An 18,796-nucleotide genomic window follows, 5' to 3' on the forward strand; every position below is an offset into this window, starting at 1 on the left:
TCGCTGGCCACAATACGATCACGACCCTCCAAACAGTGCACCCTTTGGTGAGGTGCGCCGACCTGTTCAAGTCCCAATCCCCACAACGTTGCCTGTCTTTTGTTTTTTCTTCAACTATTAGTTAACTGGTTGCTGTTTCTTCCTATGAAATTGACATGACACTAGATCTAGCAAGTTTTGCCTTTTATGGATAAATTTTATACGGCACACAGTGACCTAATAGTACAAATAATACAGTTAAACTATGTTCCAACAAACCAGGGTAAGTTTATGTCGTTGTAGTTTGTAGATTACTTCCATTCTCTCGTATTCGAGTCGGTTGAAGGTCTCAGATTCAACTCATGCGTACCATGACCACATATATATTAGTGGCGAGTTCAATATAGGGCTTAGTGTAAAGTGTCTATAGCTCATGCACATGAAGTACTGTGCTCGAACTCCTCACTCCGCTTGTATAAAAAAGAAACAGCGGAAGTCGACAGATCGTGCTCAAAAACACATCTGCATTTTTCAATCTGAATCCTGTTTTCTTGAGCGAGTTTGATATGAATACAAAATATACAAGTTTCCAGTTTTTATTTATCGGGCATTGATAAGTGGGCAAAAACAATGCAAACAGAAAATTGCAGCAGAGGGATAAGGAACTATTATTTGAAGAAATAATTAAACACATTTATCTGATAAACATATAAATATACATGAAATTTTGCTATACCCCTTACTAGTCTGATGTAGCAGTACGTGAATACAACACAAACCAACTCTAGGAAATGGACATAGAAATTGCTAGATGGAGCTGCTAAGATACTGGATTGTTACTCGAAGATGTTGCTGTCCACCCGTTCTGTGTTCCGTTATCAACAGGCACCAAAACTCCCCACTTCCCCTCAGATTCTGAGGGTTCTATAACTTTAACAGATCCATCTGTCAGTCCAACAGCGAATTGGTACGGCTCCTGTAGATGTGCTGTTAGAGCCAGCGGGTACACGGTTGGGCTGTTGAAGGGCAAAATAGTTTAGATAATCAATAACTATACAATGGACGGTTCTAGCAGTAACAGGAGACAAATCTTTCTTCTTTTTCGTTTTTCAACTTAATCAATAGGTGATACACAACTTTGAATTCCTTTTACTTCAACTAATTCCTTTTTTCATACTAACACGGGGGGAATCTAGGTAAATTAATCAGATATAATTCGTTGATAGACCACCTCATAAACCAGTCATGGTTAAATGCCGTAATACCTGTTTGATGATGCTTGTGGTAAGTACACCGACATGGCAATACGGCATCTTAGTTTCAGACTATCAGCATCAAATACTCCAATATTACCATCAGTAAAAGCCGCATAAACTAGTTGACTACTGGAGGAAAATGCTGCACAAGATATTGGCGCAGGCAGTACATCTTGTGGCATCCACTGCAATTTAAAGAAAAACAAATGAGGGGATTTGTTGTACACATAACAAAAGTAACTCATCCAAGAAGTTTAATTACCTGCCGAATGCACTCCGACTTGGCCGCATCATATAGTGCTAGTTGAGTCTCATGGTATACCAACAATCGGACTTGATCAGAATAGAATTGCACATGCGTATCACCAACAGGAGCCTTTCCAGCTGGCAACTGAAGTGGAACCGATTTCCTCTTATCCCATGTATCCATGTTCCAAAAGCATAGCTGCAAAATCATTTTCTTTATAAATCCAATAACTTGTAAACATCAAGTTGCACAGCAAAAGTATAAGAAGAGCTGTCACATACTTGAGCGTCGGCACCTGATGAAACCATGAGTTTAAGGCTGACAGAAAATGCTAAACCAGTAATGTGCTTCTGGTGGCCTTTCAGCTTTGCTTTGACCTAACAGAAGAGCAGCACGATTTACATTGGCAATCAACAAGAGCAATACAATCACTTGTCAACATATATAGAGATTCTTAAATCAATCACCTCATCAAGTCGAACATTGTAAATGTGGATAGTTGAATCTTCCATTCCTATTGCTATGATGTTATTATCCAGAGGATGAAATGACAGGTAGGTTGAGACTGGTGGAGGTGGCATGAAAGTTGTCATCACCTGCAAACCAAGAATTTTTCAACTCAAACATGCTTGTCAATTCAATACATGCAGAATCATGCAAACTGTAGCAGTTGATAGAAACTGTCATAGGATAGATCTGCACTATATCCGTATCAAATTACCTTAAAAGTCATCATATTGAACAGAGACACTTTTCCTCCACAGGCTGACATCACATAAGAATCATTTTTTGAGAGTGCAATGCATGGAACTGCTTCTTCAACATTTTCTGAGACATCATTGGCCATTAAAAGACCACTGTTGGGTTGCCAATGTTGGGGAACAACACTTGCTGTGGCCTTTTAACCCACAAAAAAGTCAGATAAGTTTTATGAAAGTTGTTAAAACACATTACATGTTCATGCAATCGAATACATGCAGCTGAGCAAAGAGAGAAATATGTATTCATTTGTGTATTGACCATCACCTTCCCACTTGGATTTTGTTCATTGCGGCTCCACTTCCATAGCTTCTGCACCCCATTTGAACCGAGTGCCAGAATGCCAGAACCAGAATTTGTGTAAAGAAGTCGAGCAACCTTAACAAAAATTAAGACCATATTAATAAAATTATCTACAAACAACAAAAGAGGGAACTACAAAAAAAAAAAACCAACCTTGTTAGCGGGATCTTTACTTTCTGGCATAGTAGCCACCCGACACTGAACCGGATCAACAATCTCCGCCAGTTCCCAACGTTTAATTTTGTCAGATACATCATCTAAACTTCTTCTCTTTTCCAGGCTTCTTGCCATAGAATCGGCCCTTGCCATAGACTCAGCCCTTGCCATAGAATCAGCTCCATTCTACAACAAATATGCAGCAGAATGAGATTCTAGAGCAGAACTACGGATAAAATATAATACACCTAGTTAATTTATTAAACTGAGTTTGGTGACAATGGCTACCAAATTTCAGTACTAACAAGATTCAATTGTACATTGGTTTTTCAAGATGATGCCAACCAGTCAATCAAAATTAAGTTCTCAAAAAAAAAACATGACAAGACAATTTGAATGTGAATTGCATAATTTATATGACGTACAAGAATATGAGTCGGTCTGGCAGGAGAGCTTGTATCCATACGTTCCACTTTATTAATGGTTGGGTTGATGTTCGGAACCATAGAAGAACCAGATACCTGATTAATGTACATGAATACATCAAATTCTCAACAAAGAGCAAATCTATTCTTCAAGAAACAGGAATGTACAAACGAATGAAAGGGTTATCATGGAATCAGAAATAAAAACCTTCATCTCAATAGGTGCTCTGGATGCTTCATAAGATCGAGTTTCAATTGCTCTTAAGGATCTGAAACCCTCAGCATTAGCAAGAACTCTGATTCCGTTGTCAGCCGTGGTAGCAGCAAGCAAATTTCCTTCCTTATTGAATCTCAAACGGGGAAGAGTCTGAAGCAATCCCAACGTTCACAATCAATGAATGAAATCTCAAAACAAGGGAATCTTTTAATCAAGAGTATAAATAATGAGGAGTTTCACCAGAAGTCCACCCTCAGCATCTGTAGTAGTAAGAACATTTGTACTATCCATATCCCAAAACTTTATCTGATTATCTTCACCAACAGCCAAAAAGTGATTTTTTGTTGTATCAAACTGCACTATCCCAGAAGATTTTTTTCGGAATCCGTTATATGTCCTCTTTATTGCCCCTTCACTTTCATTCCATTCAACGAGGAAAGAATCACCATCTTTACTAGTCCCACAAGAGAATAATCTGAGATTTAGGAGGATCAGTTATAACTCATACATCTTCACATGAACAGAAAAGTATGCGACAAAGGTACTTTACAGCATAAACCATGTGGATCTTTAATAGCATAAACCATGTGGATAGTCCTATGTACCTATTTCCGTCATCACTGTATAGCATTGTGGTGCAGCAGTGCCCAGGAGCATCATAGTCAACCCTGGAGCCCACATTGTCATAAAGCCAAGCTTTTATTTTCCCATCAACAGCAGTTGAAAATATGAACTGCAAAGATAAAAAGGTGGAATCAGGACATCAGTAGGATGCATCTTCACTGCAACCGCAAGAACAGCTTGATGCGACAACATTGTCTCTCATTTGTTGTTAGTTATTATAATAACAGTAAATGTAATAATTAGTTATCTTCTAATGACAACTTTTGTGAAATTCCACGCACATAACAAGATATATAACAATTGAATGTACAAGTAGCAAGGAATTCAAGGTAAACAAAGCAATCTGATATAAATAAGAAAGTATACCACTTCGAGCTATTTAGTTCTTTGAACAGTCACAAATGAACTCTAGTGCCACTGAACAGGCCGTTTAACATATAAATAAAATTAGAGTACCCACATTCAATCAGTCATTTGAGAACTAGTAACATTAAGTGGCCATAACACATATGCAGACTTCAGCAAATGGACATGGCTTACCTGAATATTCTCCTTCTGGTGGGGGCAAATCGAGTAAACAGGTGCTTCATGACCTTCAAAGCTGAATAGATTTCTTCCGGCCAAATCCCAAACCTATTAATGTTTTTACACAAATAATCCATTTAATATTGATCAAGTTAAAACAAAAATAGAAGGCTGCAATATTTCATCCCCCACCTTTATCAGCTTGTCCTCCCCACACGTTATAAGACATAATTGCTTGTTTGGAAGAGAAAAGGCTAAGTCATTCACACTACCACTGTGAGCGTCAATCTATAAGAAAAAAAAATCCAAACATCAGTCCAAACTAAAATGGCAAATAATATATTCTTGATCTTGAATTAGCACAAAGTGAATCAAACATACCTCCAAATGTTGCCGTAGATCAGTAGGTCCTTGATAAGCGTACAAATGAACCAAGTGTTTGGTAAATGCAACACCTGTACAACAAAAATACCCAGAATTATATCCAAATTTGCATTCAAAATATGCTAGAGATGCGCTGTAGTTGCACATACCAATTAAGCTTCCATCTTGATTCCATGATACACGGCTTACAGATATCGCTGTATCTTTGACCATAGCAACCTACAAGGGGCTAAAAGTTAACTGACAGAAGTGATCAATGCTCAATAATCAATTAATCATACATAGTGCAGGCCTCTTATAAAAACCATTAACCAAATATCATGACGACACCAATACTTTGAAAACAGATCGAACCTTCTAAGCACACATAAATATGATGGTTTTAAAGACGGGATAGAGAATACTGAGAGGATGTATAAGGTTCTGACTTAGTAATGAGATACACACCTGAAATGCATTAGAATAAGTAGTCATATTCCATACTTTGAATGGCTTTGACACTAGCCTCTCTCGCATCCCAACTTCCCATAGTGCAATTTCGCCATTACTACAGCCAACTATTTATAAACATAATTCTTAAGTAAGCTATGAATAGAAGTTGCATAAAAACAAAAAGTACAATTTATGTTAGGCGGTAAATAAAACCTACCAGCAAGTAATGTGTGGTGAGAAGGGTGGAAATCCATGCTTATCACAGTGAACCCTTGATGAAGAGTGCATGCTACAGTTCTCGGTAGGTCATCTAGTGACCAGGAAGCATGTTGGGGAGGGGGAGGATAACTGACCTGAATAAATGAAGTAGGAAGCTCCATAATAAGTTGCAACAGTGGACCATCTAGATACAGAACCACAAAATGCAAGAAAGAGGGCATCCATAAATTATGCAGAAAATTTAATCTGTTCAATAATACCTCATCAACAGGTTGTGCAGATCGTAGGCGTTTCATTAGTTGCTCGTGATCTGAGTTTGGATAATCACCCATTCCAAGAGCATTTGACGGTGTTCTTGGATGCTTTAAACCAGAAACTGTTCAGCCAGCAAAGTTGTTTTCAATTACCAAATAGCTTGAAAAATATGAACTATATTCTGTTATCTGATACTTTAAGCAAGCAAAACAATGACAAGCAAGCTCAACGGTAAATACTTCTGGTGATAAATGAATTACTTATTCTTACTATGCTCAATAAACAAGCGGAATGACCAAGCACAAAAGAACTAATTTAGAAGAGTTTGTTTAACCTCCTTACTCCTTACTGACACAAATTTGTGACTATATTTTCTTCTTAAGTCTACATTATCACCTTATTAACATTGTGTTTCAAAACAAAGAATGAAAGTGAAATAAACATGGATCCAAAAATATATTCTTCAACTTTTGTTAAGCTGTAGCCTAAATTTCAGAAGAATGAAAAACACACCTTGACTGGGCTGAACAGGGAAGGGTGAAGCAGCAACAACAGCTGATTGCACAGACAAGGAAGGATTAGCATTTGACATCCATCCTGCTAAATTTGCATTAGCTGCAGCCGCAGCAGCCGGCGGAAAAGGCTGTACATGACAGCAGCGGAAAAAAAAACATATTGAAACATCACAACGTCAGCTTAGTTGAAAGAAATTTCAACATCTATAAAATTATGACGAAGGATATGAACATACTCCACCAGGTGCTCCTAGAGGAGCATAAGTTGGCTTCGCAAGAGCTGCAACCGGAAGAGTAACTGGCGTGGATGCACGAGCCCCATTTGTCGGAGAACACGAGTGATCCATGAATAAGGTTTTAATGTCAGGATTTGGCCTTGGGTTCTTGCACAGCTGGTGCTGCCAATTTAGACTGCAATAACCATAATTTAATGCTTCACAACTTTTACAAACTGTAATCAATGATATTGACTGCGAGATCTACCTTCATACAAAATACAAAAAGTGGAAAGGCATTACAAACACCAAAGTACCTTTGATTAATTAGAGTTCGCAAGCGTGAAGCCTTTAGAGTGGGTAAACCAAGCTTCTCTCGGAAAAGAGGATTTGCTTCTATCAACTTTTTAAGCTCTACTAGCATTATGCTTCTAGCTGACTTAGTATCACCATATTTCGATAACTGCTCATTTTCTCTGCATCAGATTAAAATTAAGAGTTTTAAATCCCCAATTTGCATCTTCCTCAAATTGCACAAGTTTTAACCCACAGATAAACCCTTTAACATGTTATAAAACCCAACCTACATACGCATTCAAAATAACCTAAAACATGATTCACCTGAAGTTTTCGAGAGTCAAAAGATGCGTAATTTCCTTGTACAATTCTTCATTAAACGTTGAGAACACTTTCAAATCCTTCACCAGTATCTCAACTGCCTTAGCTCTGTCATTCCTGACATCATTCCCAACACAAAAAAACCCATCACCAAAACACAAACAATTAACACATTCCACAAAACAATCATACATGCATACACACAGAGAAAAACAGAAATGATCAAAATCGAAACCTGTCAAGCGCCTCGAGATACTTCTGCTTTCGAACCTCAAAGAAAATCTTCATCGAATAGCGATTCTCATCGACCTTGGTGAACCCAGAGAGGTACTTCTCGACCTCATCCCACTCTCCCGCCAGCGCCTTCTCCTCGAAGTACTTCATGTTGAAGAAGTATCCCGATTCCTGCTCCAGCCTGAGCTCCCAACCAATTCAAATTTCAAACCATAAACCGCTAAAATTAAATCAAAACCCCCAAAAATTGAAAAGTAAAAAAAAAAAAAATGCCCACCTGTGTACGGACTCCTTGAATTTCTCTTCCTCCAGAAATTGCAGGATCAGGAACACCAGTTCTCTGCTCAAAGACGACATCTTTGTTTCTTCGGCCGTCGATTTCAAATCTCAAGCTCGAAACTTTCGGTTCGCGGGGGAGGAGGCGGCGGAGGAGAAATGGGTGGAAACAGCGGCGTCTTGGGTGGAGGTGGGCGGTTTTTCAATCGGTTTTTAGGGCAAGTGAAAAGGGTCTAGGGTTTCAGGTTCCATGATTTGGCGTTCAACGACAACAGTGCAGAAGCACAACGAGAGAAAAGGAGAAAAAAGATAAAGAGGAGAGAGAGAGGGAGAGTGAGAAATTAGGAGTTGCTCGCACTTTCTTCGATGCGGTTTGCAGGGTCTTTGTTTGGCACCCACCTATCAGCCATCACTGATAACTTATCACTGAAAGTGAGCGATTGATAAGCCCGTTGATAATAAGCAGAACTGCTTATCTACAGAGTGGGGAACCGAGAACTGTGAGGCGCAGCGCAGTGGGTCATCATTTCGTAAAAGGAGGAGATTCCACTTGGTTAGGGGCGGTTATTGGGTGCGGCGCTGTGACCGTGAGGACCGTTGAAGGTGTGGTTGTTGTGTAGGCGTGTCAGAATTTGATGGGTTGGAGAGATGTGGTACGTGGGAGGGGACAGTAGATGATTGCTGTCCTGAAAAGGAGGTTTCGGTTCCGGAATCGAAGCTGAAAAATCAAATGGGATTGAATATACGGGGTCACGTCCACCACTTCCCATTTCATTGTCGGGTGTCTACGTGTCAAGCTCTCCACTTGATGTCCTACCAGCGACACACGATTGCAACCTTTGTTAAATGTCAAATATAAAGCGTCAAATTTTTATTAATCGTGGATACAAATGTTAAATCTTTGTTTTTTTACACCAACTCCAATTTTTGGAGTAAGTCTATTTTTCTCTTCTATTCCCTCCTCATTTCTCTCCAACTTTTGTTTTAAAGTGGGTTAAATGTTAGAACCTATTAAAAACTCAAATGCCCCTCAAGATTTATCCCAAGATTAGTGGTGGAGCTAACAAGTGACAGTGAAATTTGGCATTTGAAACCCAAATAACAGGCTTGGACGCGTGCACGCTCAGCACGCGCCAAGCCCAGCAACAGAAAAGTTGCACCCATGTGGGCTTGTCGCCCACTTGTCTAACGGCAATCATGAGCCTAATGGCTCTTTTTCTGATTGTGCGGCCACAATCAAATGGGCCATTAGTTCATCCAACGGTCCACATTCAAACTTTTTTTTTAGTTTTATATTTATATATTTATTGAATCTAACGGCTGTGATCGAATATAATCAAATTCAACGGTAAAAAAATTTTAACGACCCAAATTTTAATTCAACAGCTAAAATAATTAAAAAAAATTATTTAACTCAAAATCACCCAAATTTAGTGATTTTTCAATATTTATTGGAATCTAAATATTTTTTAAGTTAAAATGTTCATAAAATTAAATTAGGATAGTGTACATAATTTTTTTTTTTTAAATGCTTAAAAAAAGTAGCCTAAATTTATTTCTTAATAATTTCAGGCTAAAAAATTTAAGCATGAAGGGTTGGAGTAGAAAAACTGTTTCTGGGTTAAAACTTAAATTTTCTGAGTTAAAAATTTTAGATTTTACTTCAAGGGTTGGAAATGTTGTTAATGTATATGTATTTATTTTATAATTAATATTGGGCCTCATAGTTACTATAACTATTAAAATATAATTAGAATTATTTCTTATTTTATATTTTATTAGTCAATGAGGGCTCATACGTTAAAATTTTAAATTATATATATTTGACGTCTTCTTTCTTTAAATATATTGCATTAAAAGTTTGCTCATAGTAGGATTCTCTCATCTCGAGATTCTCTCCCCAACCCACCCTTCTCTCTCATTTTTCTCTTTTGTCTTTCCGTTTCTATGAAGTCAACACAAGAGGTTGATGTTCCATCATAAGTGTTCGAATATAAAAGGACTGAAAAGAAAAGAAAAAAAAAATAGAAGATAGAATCCGGATCCATCTTGCAGATATGCCGTTTAGGTCCGCAACTCTCCAACAAAAACCACCTATGCCATTGCCGAAATTCATCCTTTGATGCAGTGACTTCTTAACAGGCTGAATACGATTTGTCAACTAAAAAGCAAAAGAGTTAATATGAAATCCAAACAAGAATAATTCCATTTCAAAAAATTATTTTATCTTCCATGAAAATAAACAAAAACCTAATTCTTCTTGAATAAATCTGCATCCTTCATGTACTTGGTTTTGAATTTGTAATTTGGCGATCGTTCTCCAGATGAACACTCCTTGGCTCTAAGTCTTATATTTGGGACTGCACTACTTTTGTTTGTGTCATCCCTTTGGAACTGGTTGCTCTTGTGACCTTTTTATTTTAATATTTTTTTCTGATAAATATATAATCACATCCGCATCCATGTTATTTGATGAATTAACCAAGACGGTTGGATGTCATATAACCTAAAAGCTCAAAAACGGTAAAAATATTTGCCCACAACCCATATATATATATATATATATATAAAGAAATGTTTCAAACTTTATGCTTTTGAACAAATTGTGGCTCAAGTCTTCGGCCTTGCTTGCCTCATGCTTGGCCCAGCCCTGATGGGCAGGTTTGGTTGAAAGAGAAAAATGAATTGTAAACATATAAGGTCATCTCCAACCAAGGGTTGGGCAGATGGTTCGTTTTAACCCTCTGCCCTTCCAAGAAATTAATATTTTAATGAACAATACAGGGCCATATTTGCCTCCGTCTCCAACCGAGGGCCAAAGTGTCATAGGCCCAAACATAATTTATTATTTAAAAACTACAACTTAAATTCAAATCCAACAGCTAAGTGACGTCAACTAGCAGTTGGATTTGAATTTTTCTTTTGCTATAAATAAGGTGGATATTGGGCTATAATTCACACAACTTTAAATTCAATCTCTTTCAATTCAATCTTTTTTAATTCAAGTTTGCAATGAATTCCAACTTTGGATCCTCTTCAGATTCCAACTGGGGGTCCTCATCCAATTCCAAATTGGAAGCAAAATGGGCGCAAATGAGACGAGAATATGAGGAGTCTGATGAAGAAGTTCAAGTAAGGCGCAACAAACAAAACAGAGCAGCAGTCATGGCTGCGACCATGATGTGTTAGCTAACTGAGGAACAACCTCAATGGGGTGGCCCTATTGTTGGTCACTATTACAAACCACGAAACAGAGCGATGTCGCATGCCAAACTGATGAACAACTACTTCGACCCCAACTCGGTGTACACAGAAGAGGATTTCAGACGTCACTTTCGGATGAGGCGTCATGTCTTCAAGCATTTATTTCGTGATGTCCAACACGTCAATCCATACTTTCGACAGAAGCGGGACAGAGCAGGTCGCCTTGGTTTCTCACCTCATCAGAAGGTTACTGTTGCACTCCGAATGATGGCATATGGCTCCCCAGCTAATTCGATGGATGAAACTTATGGTATGTCTGAGTCTACATACCTTGATACTCTTGAACAATTATGTGACACAATTATTCAGGTTTACAACGACGAGTACCTCCGCAAGCCAAATCAAGAAGATCTGAAGCGGCTCATTCGCAAAGCTGAAGACCGCGGGTTTCCGGGCATGATAAAGTCATTAGATTGCATGCATTGGGATTGGAAGAATTGTCCCACCGGATGGCAATGAGGCTTTAGCGGAATGTTGAGAAAGCCAATTGTTGTGTTAGAGACGGTTGCCTTATACGACACATGAATCTGGCATGCTTTCTTTAGAGTCCCTGGATCCCAAAATGACATTACAGTTCTTGGGCATTCACCCCTCTTCAATAACTTGACAGAAGGTAAAGCACCCCAACTTGACTACTACATCAACAACTGTCAATACAATATGGGGTATTACTTGGCAAATGACATCTACCCAAAGTGGGCGACACTTGTTCAAGCAATTCCAAACCCTAGGAATGACACAAAAAAGTTGTTTACCTTACACCAAGAGGCATACCGGAAAGATGTTGAGAGAGCTTTCAGTATTCTACAAGCACAATAGAAGATCATTAGCGAACCGGCAAGAGGGTGGAGTCAATAAAATTTGGACTCCATCATGATGTCTTGCATCATAGTACACAATATGATAGTGGAGGATGAGCAAGATGGGTATATTGATGGAGAGTCCGATGACGACCAAAAAGATCCAAATAGGTCAAGAAAGACTCGTACAAAAATATATGATGTGCATAATTTGCCTTTCAATCCAAGAATTGGTAGTATCTCTATAAATGAGTACATGAGGCGCTATAGAATGATATGTTCTCATGCCACAAACAAGTACCTACAATAGGATCTTGTTGCACATCTTTGGGCCAAAAGAAGTATGGAGGAGTAGGCGTTTAAGTTTTATGTTGTTAAATGTTTTTAAAAATATTGTTTAAGTTTCATGTTGTTAAATGTTTTTTTTTTTATGTTGTATAATTTGTGTCACATCCCGCCCCGGGACAGATCACTTCCCGAACCCGCTCCACCACCGTAGCACGATATTGTCCGCTTTGGGCTTACCATTCCCTCACGGTTTTGTTTTTGGGAACTCACGAGCAACTTCTCAGTGGGTCACCCATCATAGGATTGCTCTAACCTCCTTCTCGCTTAACTTCGGAGTTCCTACGGAACTCGAAGCCTGTGAGCTCCCAAAAGGACTCGTGCTAGGTAGGGATTGAAATATACATTTAAGGATCACTCCCTTGGGTGATGTGGGATGTCACAATTTGTATGTTGGTTAATGTTATTTAATGTTGTTTCATGTTACTTAATTTAATTTAATGTTGTCTAATGGCTTAGGAAGTTATAGGAAAGAAATATAATTTAAAAAAAAAATAAGAAACAAATTTTGTGAAATAGAAGTTATAGGAAAAAAAATAGAATTTAAAATAAAATGAAACAGATTTTGTGAAATAGAAGTTATAGGAAACTTTTTCTAAATAAAAAATAATAATAAAACTGTAAAAAAAAAAAAAAATCAAATGCAACGGCTAGCTGACATCAGCTAGCCGTTGCATTTAAATTTTAGCTAATCGACAGGAATGTAGCTAGCCTTCCAACCCTTTCAGATTATGTGGGACCCTTTCAGATTCCACGAGTCATCTAGCCTAGCCTTCGGTTGGAGACGGTTTTCAGACTATTTTCAACCCTCTGGCCCTTTGGATCCTTTGGTTGGAGATGGCCTAAGGTAGTGTAAGCATAGTGGTATTTCGAAAATAATAGGACATGGCAACATCATGCTTGTGTTGGTTTCGCTGTATTTCAATCATTGAACTGAATTTGAGTTTACGTTGTTGTTTAATGTTATTTCTAAGGATGTAATCGTTTCCGTTAACACTAATAAAATTATATATCTTTTGGTGGAAAGAAAAACGTAAATTCAGGTAACTAATTTTATTTTAGGTGTAATTGAATTAATAGTTTCCATGGTGTAAAGGTAGTTGGAAGATAGCCAATGTTGTAAAAAATTAGGATTTTAAACCCATACGATGAAGTTTTTTAAAATTTATGTTCAAAATTAAAAATTTCGTCTAACTCTCGGTTTTTTAACCACAGAGCATTCCAATTAAGCCTTTATTTTATTTTAAGTTACCGGTATACCCATATTTGGGCCGCGGGCCGGGAAACCCATATGCTTTTCAAGCAAACCCGTATCGGCTCATACCCGAAATCTAAAACCCTGGAAAAACCCTTCGATAGAACAGGACAGTCCTCTTCTAAACAGATAAGAGAACTCCAGTCTTACTCCAATGGCGGCGAAGAAGCAGGAGAAGAGCTCGCCAAAGAAGAGGAAGCAAATCCCAGGCAATAAACCGGAGACCAACAGCTCGACTTCCAAGAAGCCCAAGCTCCTCGACTCCAAGCCCTCAAATCCACGAAGCACCGACTTCAAGAAACCCCCCAAACCTTTCAAGCCCCGAGAACCGGGACTCGATCATGAGAAACAAGTTCCGCTTTCGAAGCAAGAGGGCCGCCTCCGTGCCAAGGTCGATATCTGATCAACGTGAACGAAATAATTGGGTTTTTTTTTTTTGTTTCCAGCAATAAGAATGTGCTGCTGAGTTTTGTTTTTTAATGATAAATCGGCAATTTTGATTTGTGGGTTTTTGTTGCAGGAGCTTGCAGAGGCTAGGAAGAAGAAGCGGAAGCGTCATTACAATTTAGAGCAAGTGAGTGTTTGTTCCCCCTTTTTTCTTTCTTTTTTATTCTAAATTGTTTGGATATGCATTTGAATTTGCAAATGATTAACACTATGTTTGGACGAGGGAAGCAAACTTGAAATTTGGGTAAAAGTCAGAATTTATAAATTGACATGCACCAATTCTTTTGTTCGGATTCATAAACATAGAAATTTTGAATTTTGAAAAAAAAAACTTGGAATTTGGGATCTCCAATTCCCAAGTTTAAATTCCAGGTAAATAGGTGTTATTTCCCAAATTCTATGATTGAGAGTTTAAAAATAACAAATTCCATATTCAATTCTATTGTTCTTTTAGGTTAACCAAACAAGAAAATTCACAAATTCTAGTAAATAAAATCCCGTCATTTCAACTACCGTCATTTTAAAGTTCCTTAGTAATCTTAAATTTCTTCATCCAAACATAGCGTAATAGGAAAAGGAAAACATCAATAGGTATTGGTTGTGCTTGTTTGTCATAATTCGAATGTTAATCAGTAGATGAAACTTGGCCTTTTCTTATAACATGCAAAAATGTGCACCAGGCTTGGTACTCACTCCAAATTACTTCATTTTTTAGCTCAAAACAACTAGCACCGCCTCGTTAAATTCACGCTTCATCTCAAGCTATCATTCATTGTGTTACATGTGCAAAGACAACCCCTTAACTTAACCACATTTAAATCCTCAAACTACGAGCTTATTGTGAAAATGGGATGAACCTTGTTTTACCCCTTATTTTAATAGGAGCTGGCACATCTGTGGGAAAAGATGCGGCAACGAAATATTTCCAAAGAAGATCGATCCAAGTATGTAGTTATAATGCAATTCTACCTCAATCATCCCTCTTTATAGCTACATTCTTCATTTGCTTATTCTTGTTATCTATGAACCTTGGTAAGGTTGGTGAGTGAAGCGGTAGAGAAAATGAAGGGGAAAATTCCTGAAATCGCAAGCTCCCATGTGTCTTCTCGTGTTCTACAGGTTTTTATCTTCATGTATCAAATACTTTGAAGTTTGAAGTTTTTGTTTTCTTTTAGTAGCCTGTATTTATGTTCTCCTTTTACCTTAGACTTGCGTTAAGTACTGTTCACAAGCGGAAAAGGATGCAGTTTTTGAGGAGCTTCAGCCACATCTTCTTACTCTTGCATGCAACACGTATGCTGTTCATCTGGTGACCAAAATGTTAGACAATGGTATGGTTCAGCTTAGAAGTATATGTGTATAAACTATGGTCTTTGACTTTCATACATATTTATTATAGTTTGAATATCATTGGTAGTGCACAACCTTTTAGTTTCTGAGAAATTATTAAGTTGTTACCATTTCTTTATTTGGAAGCCTCCAAAATGCAGCTAGCGGCATTTATCTCATCTCTCCGAGGACATGTTGCTTCCCTTCTTCGTCACATGGTTGGTTCTGTAGGTATGTTAGATGCTCTCTGCAGTACTTGGAGATATATCTCACAATATCCAACCAACCATTTTTGTTTCCTTTCTCAAACTCTAAGCAGTTATAATATTATTGCTATTTTCTAAATCCTCTTATAGTCGTTGAGCATGCATACCAATTGGGAAATGCAACTCAAAAGCATGAACTTTTGGTGGAACTATATTCTACGGAGCTTCAGTTGTTTAAGGACTTGATCTCGAAGAATGAGGGCAGGTAAAGGAACAGCTGTAGAATCATTTTACACAAATGTAATGTTATCACATTCTCATTGCACTTTGTATCAAATTTCAGGTTACTAGATATAATTTCAAAGCTAGATCTGCAGAAATCTTCGGTGTTGCGGCACATGACCTCAGTGATTCAACCAATTTTAGAGAAAGGAATAATTGATCACTCTATAGTACACAGGGTGTTGATAGAGTACTTCACAATAGCTGAACAGGTGTGATTGAGATAGTAATTGCAAATTATCATTTCCTGAACATCCCAATTCCTTGGCCTACGATATAGGCGTTTACTTTTAATTTTGTCTCCCCTTTCTAAATATCAAGTTTTTGGTTTTAAGTTCTCCGCCACAGATGTAATTAAACAGTTGTCGGGCCCACTTCTTGTTCGGGTGATCCACACAAAGGATGGATCTAAGGTTGGGATGCTCTGTGTCAAGCATGGCAGTTCAAAGGTTGATTGTTTTCATATCAAGTGCAAATTGATGTCAGTTGACTATATGTGTTGGAATTTTGGCTACTAATCTACATTATCATTTAATTTCATGACTTGTATTTAGGAAAGAAAGAAGATAATCAAAGGAATGAAAGGCCACGTTCATAAAATAGCTCTTGATCAAGGTGGAAGTATGGTAAAGCTTTAGGAGACTTTATTTATTTTTTTCCTTTTTCATTATTTTAGCGTTAAATTTGTGATTTCCTGCATTCATTTTTTTTATTTCTATACTTCTTTCTGTATTGTTGCAGTTGTCTTCGTAAAGCTTACTATAATATTGTGCATATCTGAAATTAATACACTCTATACTTCCCAGGTGCTTGTTTGCCTCGTTTCAACTGTTGATGATACGAAGCTTACTACAAAGGTCTGCTTTTCTTGTGATGTTTGTTGCAGATAAGGTTTTATTGTTATTATTAATATTTTCACAGCAGGGGGTGGTGGAGGGAGAGGAGGGGGGTTGTGGTATAAACAGATTTCTGGTGAACCTTTCTAATTCAGTTACTACTTTTTACAGGTTGTCATTCATGAGCTTCAAGAAAATCTAAAGGATCTTGTTCTTGATAAGGTTGTCATTTCTATCTACCGCCTAAAGGCTTGATCATGTTTTCATATCTACAATCTGTAGTAACCCTATTTCAACTTACTCTCTACATTCCTAAGAGATGTTTTTCTGTTTGCAATCTTTCAGAACGGAAGGCGCCCATTGCTGCAGTTACTTCATCCAAATTGTTCACGCTATTTGACTCCCGATGACCTGGCTTCCCTCAGTTTGTCTATCCCTTCTCTTTCCAACAAGGTAGATCTTTTATTCTCTTTTTGTAGAAATTAGAAATGTATTTGGCTAGTGATTCATATGCACAAGAGCTTACTCTATTTCCATCTATTCCTAGGCTGAACATGACAATTCCGAGACAAAATCTTCAAAGGTTAACAACTCTGGTGAAGAGGGCAGTAGTGATTTGGAATTAGATGAAGCGGATACGAATGCTGAGGATGGCCTCCACTCGGTTGAGGGGGGAAAAAAGGATCCTGCCATTCGAAGGCAGGAGTTGTTAGTCCAGAGTGGGCTGGCTGAGGTTTGTTGCCTTAACACAAAACAGTTTAACCAGAGATATTATTAGTGAAGTTGATTTGAAATTCAGCTCGACCGTTTTTTATACAAAGACTTGGACTTTGATGGGGTATGCATTGCAGAAGCTAGTTGATGTATGCATTACAAGTGCCGGGGAATTGCTTAGATCAAATTTTGGCAAAGAAGTCATATATGAGGTACATATTGCACTAGTTCCGTTTAATGCAGATACTTTAAACAATGAAAATTTTTTAGCGTTCAACCCAATTTCCTGGCTCCGGTTCTCAAATGTGCAGCTTGAAATGTTGGAGAAATTTCGACACTGTTCGATTTTCGTGTGTTTTAACTTTTGAATGTTTTGCAGGTTGCAACTGGGGGTGCCGGTGGAATTCTCCACCCAACTTTGGATGACAAGTTGAGTGAGTTATATGAAACTATAGCATCTCTTGTAGCAGAACCGAAATCCCAAGAATCCAAAGAGGACTCAAAAGAGGAACACATCCTTGAAAATTTCCATTCCAGTCGGACCATAAGAAAATTAATCTTGGACTGCCCCACATTTGCTTCCACTTTGTGGAACAAAGCACTTAAAGGAAAGTGTGAGTTGTGGGCCCAAGGTCACAGGTCAGCCTCGTTGTCTTGTTTCCCAGTATTATGATGCTTGTGACCGAGCATAAGAAAGCATGTGATTCTTTCTTTTGTACTTTTTTGTAATTTTCTTTTTGTCTTTTCACATGCAAGTTCTCGATAACATTAGTCTTTAGAGAATAACACTTCAAACCCAATAGTTTAGAGAAAATACTCAACGGACTTGATAATGGGCGAAACATTTCACAATAATAATCAATCAGAGCACGACAAGTGGATAGATGAGTTGTTTTTTTCTTCAATTGAGCTACTGAAGTGTTTTTGTACTATACTTAATAGTTGTCGGCGTGTTTTTTTTTCTTGTCTAATTTGTTATTTTCTTTCTCCGTGATTGCAGCGGAAAGGTAATTGCTGCATTCTTAGAATCCTCAGACTCTAAGGTAAATCAACTGGCAAAGAAAGAGTTGAAGAAGTTGATAGACGGTGGCATTCTCAAAATGCCCGATCCAAAAGTAGCCACCGGAAAGAAGGAATGAGGAAGTTGTGGTCTTCTATAGTCCCCGAGCTAAAACACAAAGTGACCCCAGCTCCACCTCCACGCCACCTGCCGGCATAGCTCTTTTGACTGAATGTAGCTAAAGGCCAGCTTAAAATTTTTGTATTGAGTGTATCTCTTTATATTTATACAATTTTGTAATGTGGTTGGTACAATCTAGGAAAATTATACATTTTGGTTTTGGTTAGCAAGATTCTGCACATTCTAGCCAAAATAGTCCATGAGATTAGCGTAACTATTCACTTTGGTCCAGATTTGAAATCAATAAAAGTGGTCTTTGAGTATGTCCACCATTAATCATTTTGTCATTCGGCTAAAAATTCTGTTAAATAAGGATTAAATTGACAAAAATACTTTCAATTTTTATCAAACAGTGGGCTAAAATGATTGGATAAAAATAAGGGTGTTTTTGTCTTTTTATTTTATTTAACGCATATTACCAAAATGATTGATGGTAGACAAATTCAGGAACTAATTTTGTTTATTTTAAATTCCAAATACCAAAGTGAGGAGTTATGCA

The 18,796-nt window shown here is 37.8% G+C and overlaps 3 protein-coding genes across 5 annotated transcripts; 2 read left to right on the forward strand and 1 right to left on the reverse strand.

Annotated features, from left to right (window-relative positions):
* Nucleotides 1-623: 623 nt before the first annotated feature.
* Nucleotides 624-7,999, reverse strand: LOC137730876 (topless-related protein 2-like). Of its 2 annotated transcripts, XM_068469869.1 has the most exons (25): nt 7,641-7,998; nt 7,365-7,544; nt 7,133-7,246; nt 6,829-6,987; nt 6,533-6,707; nt 6,295-6,424; nt 5,787-5,902; nt 5,525-5,660; nt 5,323-5,432; nt 5,025-5,094; nt 4,873-4,946; nt 4,684-4,779; nt 4,507-4,599; nt 3,948-4,075; nt 3,583-3,817; nt 3,334-3,492; nt 3,126-3,221; nt 2,698-2,886; nt 2,509-2,619; nt 2,204-2,380; nt 1,950-2,078; nt 1,764-1,859; nt 1,498-1,680; nt 1,245-1,420; nt 624-995 (listed from the first exon to the last, which is right to left on the reverse strand). In XM_068469869.1, exons 1-25 carry the CDS (start codon nt 7,718-7,720, stop codon nt 800-802), a joined length of 3,408 nt encoding a protein of 1,135 aa, XP_068325970.1. In that variant the 5' UTR covers nt 7,721-7,998; the 3' UTR covers nt 624-799. The 2 variants fall into 2 exon arrangements, with proteins under 2 accessions (XP_068325970.1, XP_068325968.1); XM_068469867.1 differs by having other exon boundaries at nt 4,873-5,094; nt 7,641-7,999.
* Nucleotides 8,000-10,897: 2,898 nt separating this feature from the next.
* On the forward strand, nt 10,898-11,362 carry LOC137732658 (uncharacterized). The gene has a single exon (XM_068471958.1). It carries the CDS (start codon nt 10,898-10,900, stop codon nt 11,360-11,362), a length of 465 nt encoding a protein of 154 aa, XP_068328059.1.
* A 2,074-nt stretch (nt 11,363-13,436) lies between these two features.
* On the forward strand, nt 13,437-18,448 carry LOC137731851 (pumilio homolog 24-like). Of its 2 annotated transcripts, none has more exons than XM_068471094.1 (17): nt 13,437-13,694; nt 13,824-13,877; nt 14,633-14,694; nt 14,788-14,869; nt 14,958-15,081; nt 15,227-15,310; nt 15,436-15,550; nt 15,629-15,779; nt 15,903-16,016; nt 16,122-16,193; nt 16,374-16,424; nt 16,575-16,625; nt 16,749-16,856; nt 16,951-17,136; nt 17,255-17,329; nt 17,497-17,756; nt 18,118-18,448. In XM_068471094.1, the coding sequence occupies exons 1-17, from the start codon at nt 13,458-13,460 to the stop codon at nt 18,254-18,256; spliced, it is 1,965 nt and encodes a 654-aa protein (XP_068327195.1). In that variant the 5' UTR covers nt 13,437-13,457; the 3' UTR covers nt 18,257-18,448. The 2 variants fall into 2 exon arrangements, with proteins under 2 accessions (XP_068327195.1, XP_068327196.1); XM_068471095.1 differs by having other exon boundaries at nt 16,987-17,136.
* Nucleotides 18,449-18,796: the final 348 nt, after the last annotated feature.

Source organism: Pyrus communis, chromosome 4 (assembly GCF_963583255.1).
Source record: "Pyrus communis chromosome 4, drPyrComm1.1, whole genome shotgun sequence".
In the NCBI taxonomy this organism is placed as follows: domain Eukaryota; kingdom Viridiplantae; phylum Streptophyta; class Magnoliopsida; order Rosales; family Rosaceae; genus Pyrus; species Pyrus communis.

Coding starts and splice junctions, on each gene's coding strand:
- LOC137730876 (XM_068469867.1), bottom strand. CDS start 7,720: ATGTCGTCTTTGAGCAGAGAACTGGTGTTCCTGATCCTGCAATTTCTG. Junction 6,708..6,828: donor CGAACTCTAATTAATCAAAG/GTACTTTGGTGT, acceptor TGGTTATTGCAG/TCTAAATTGGCAGCACCAGC. Junction 3,222..3,333: donor GAGCACCTATTGAGATGAAG/GTTTTTATTTCT, acceptor TACATTAATCAG/GTATCTGGTTCTTCTATGGT.
- LOC137732658 (XM_068471958.1), top strand. CDS start 10,898: ATGTCGCATGCCAAACTGATGAACAACTACTTCGACCCCAACTCGGTG.
- LOC137731851 (XM_068471094.1), top strand. CDS start 13,458: ATGGCGGCGAAGAAGCAGGAGAAGAGCTCGCCAAAGAAGAGGAAGCAA. Junction 14,695..14,787: donor TCCAAAGAAGATCGATCCAA/GTATGTAGTTAT, acceptor AACCTTGGTAAG/GTTGGTGAGTGAAGCGGTAG. Junction 17,137..17,254: donor TCCAGAGTGGGCTGGCTGAG/GTTTGTTGCCTT, acceptor TATGCATTGCAG/AAGCTAGTTGATGTATGCAT.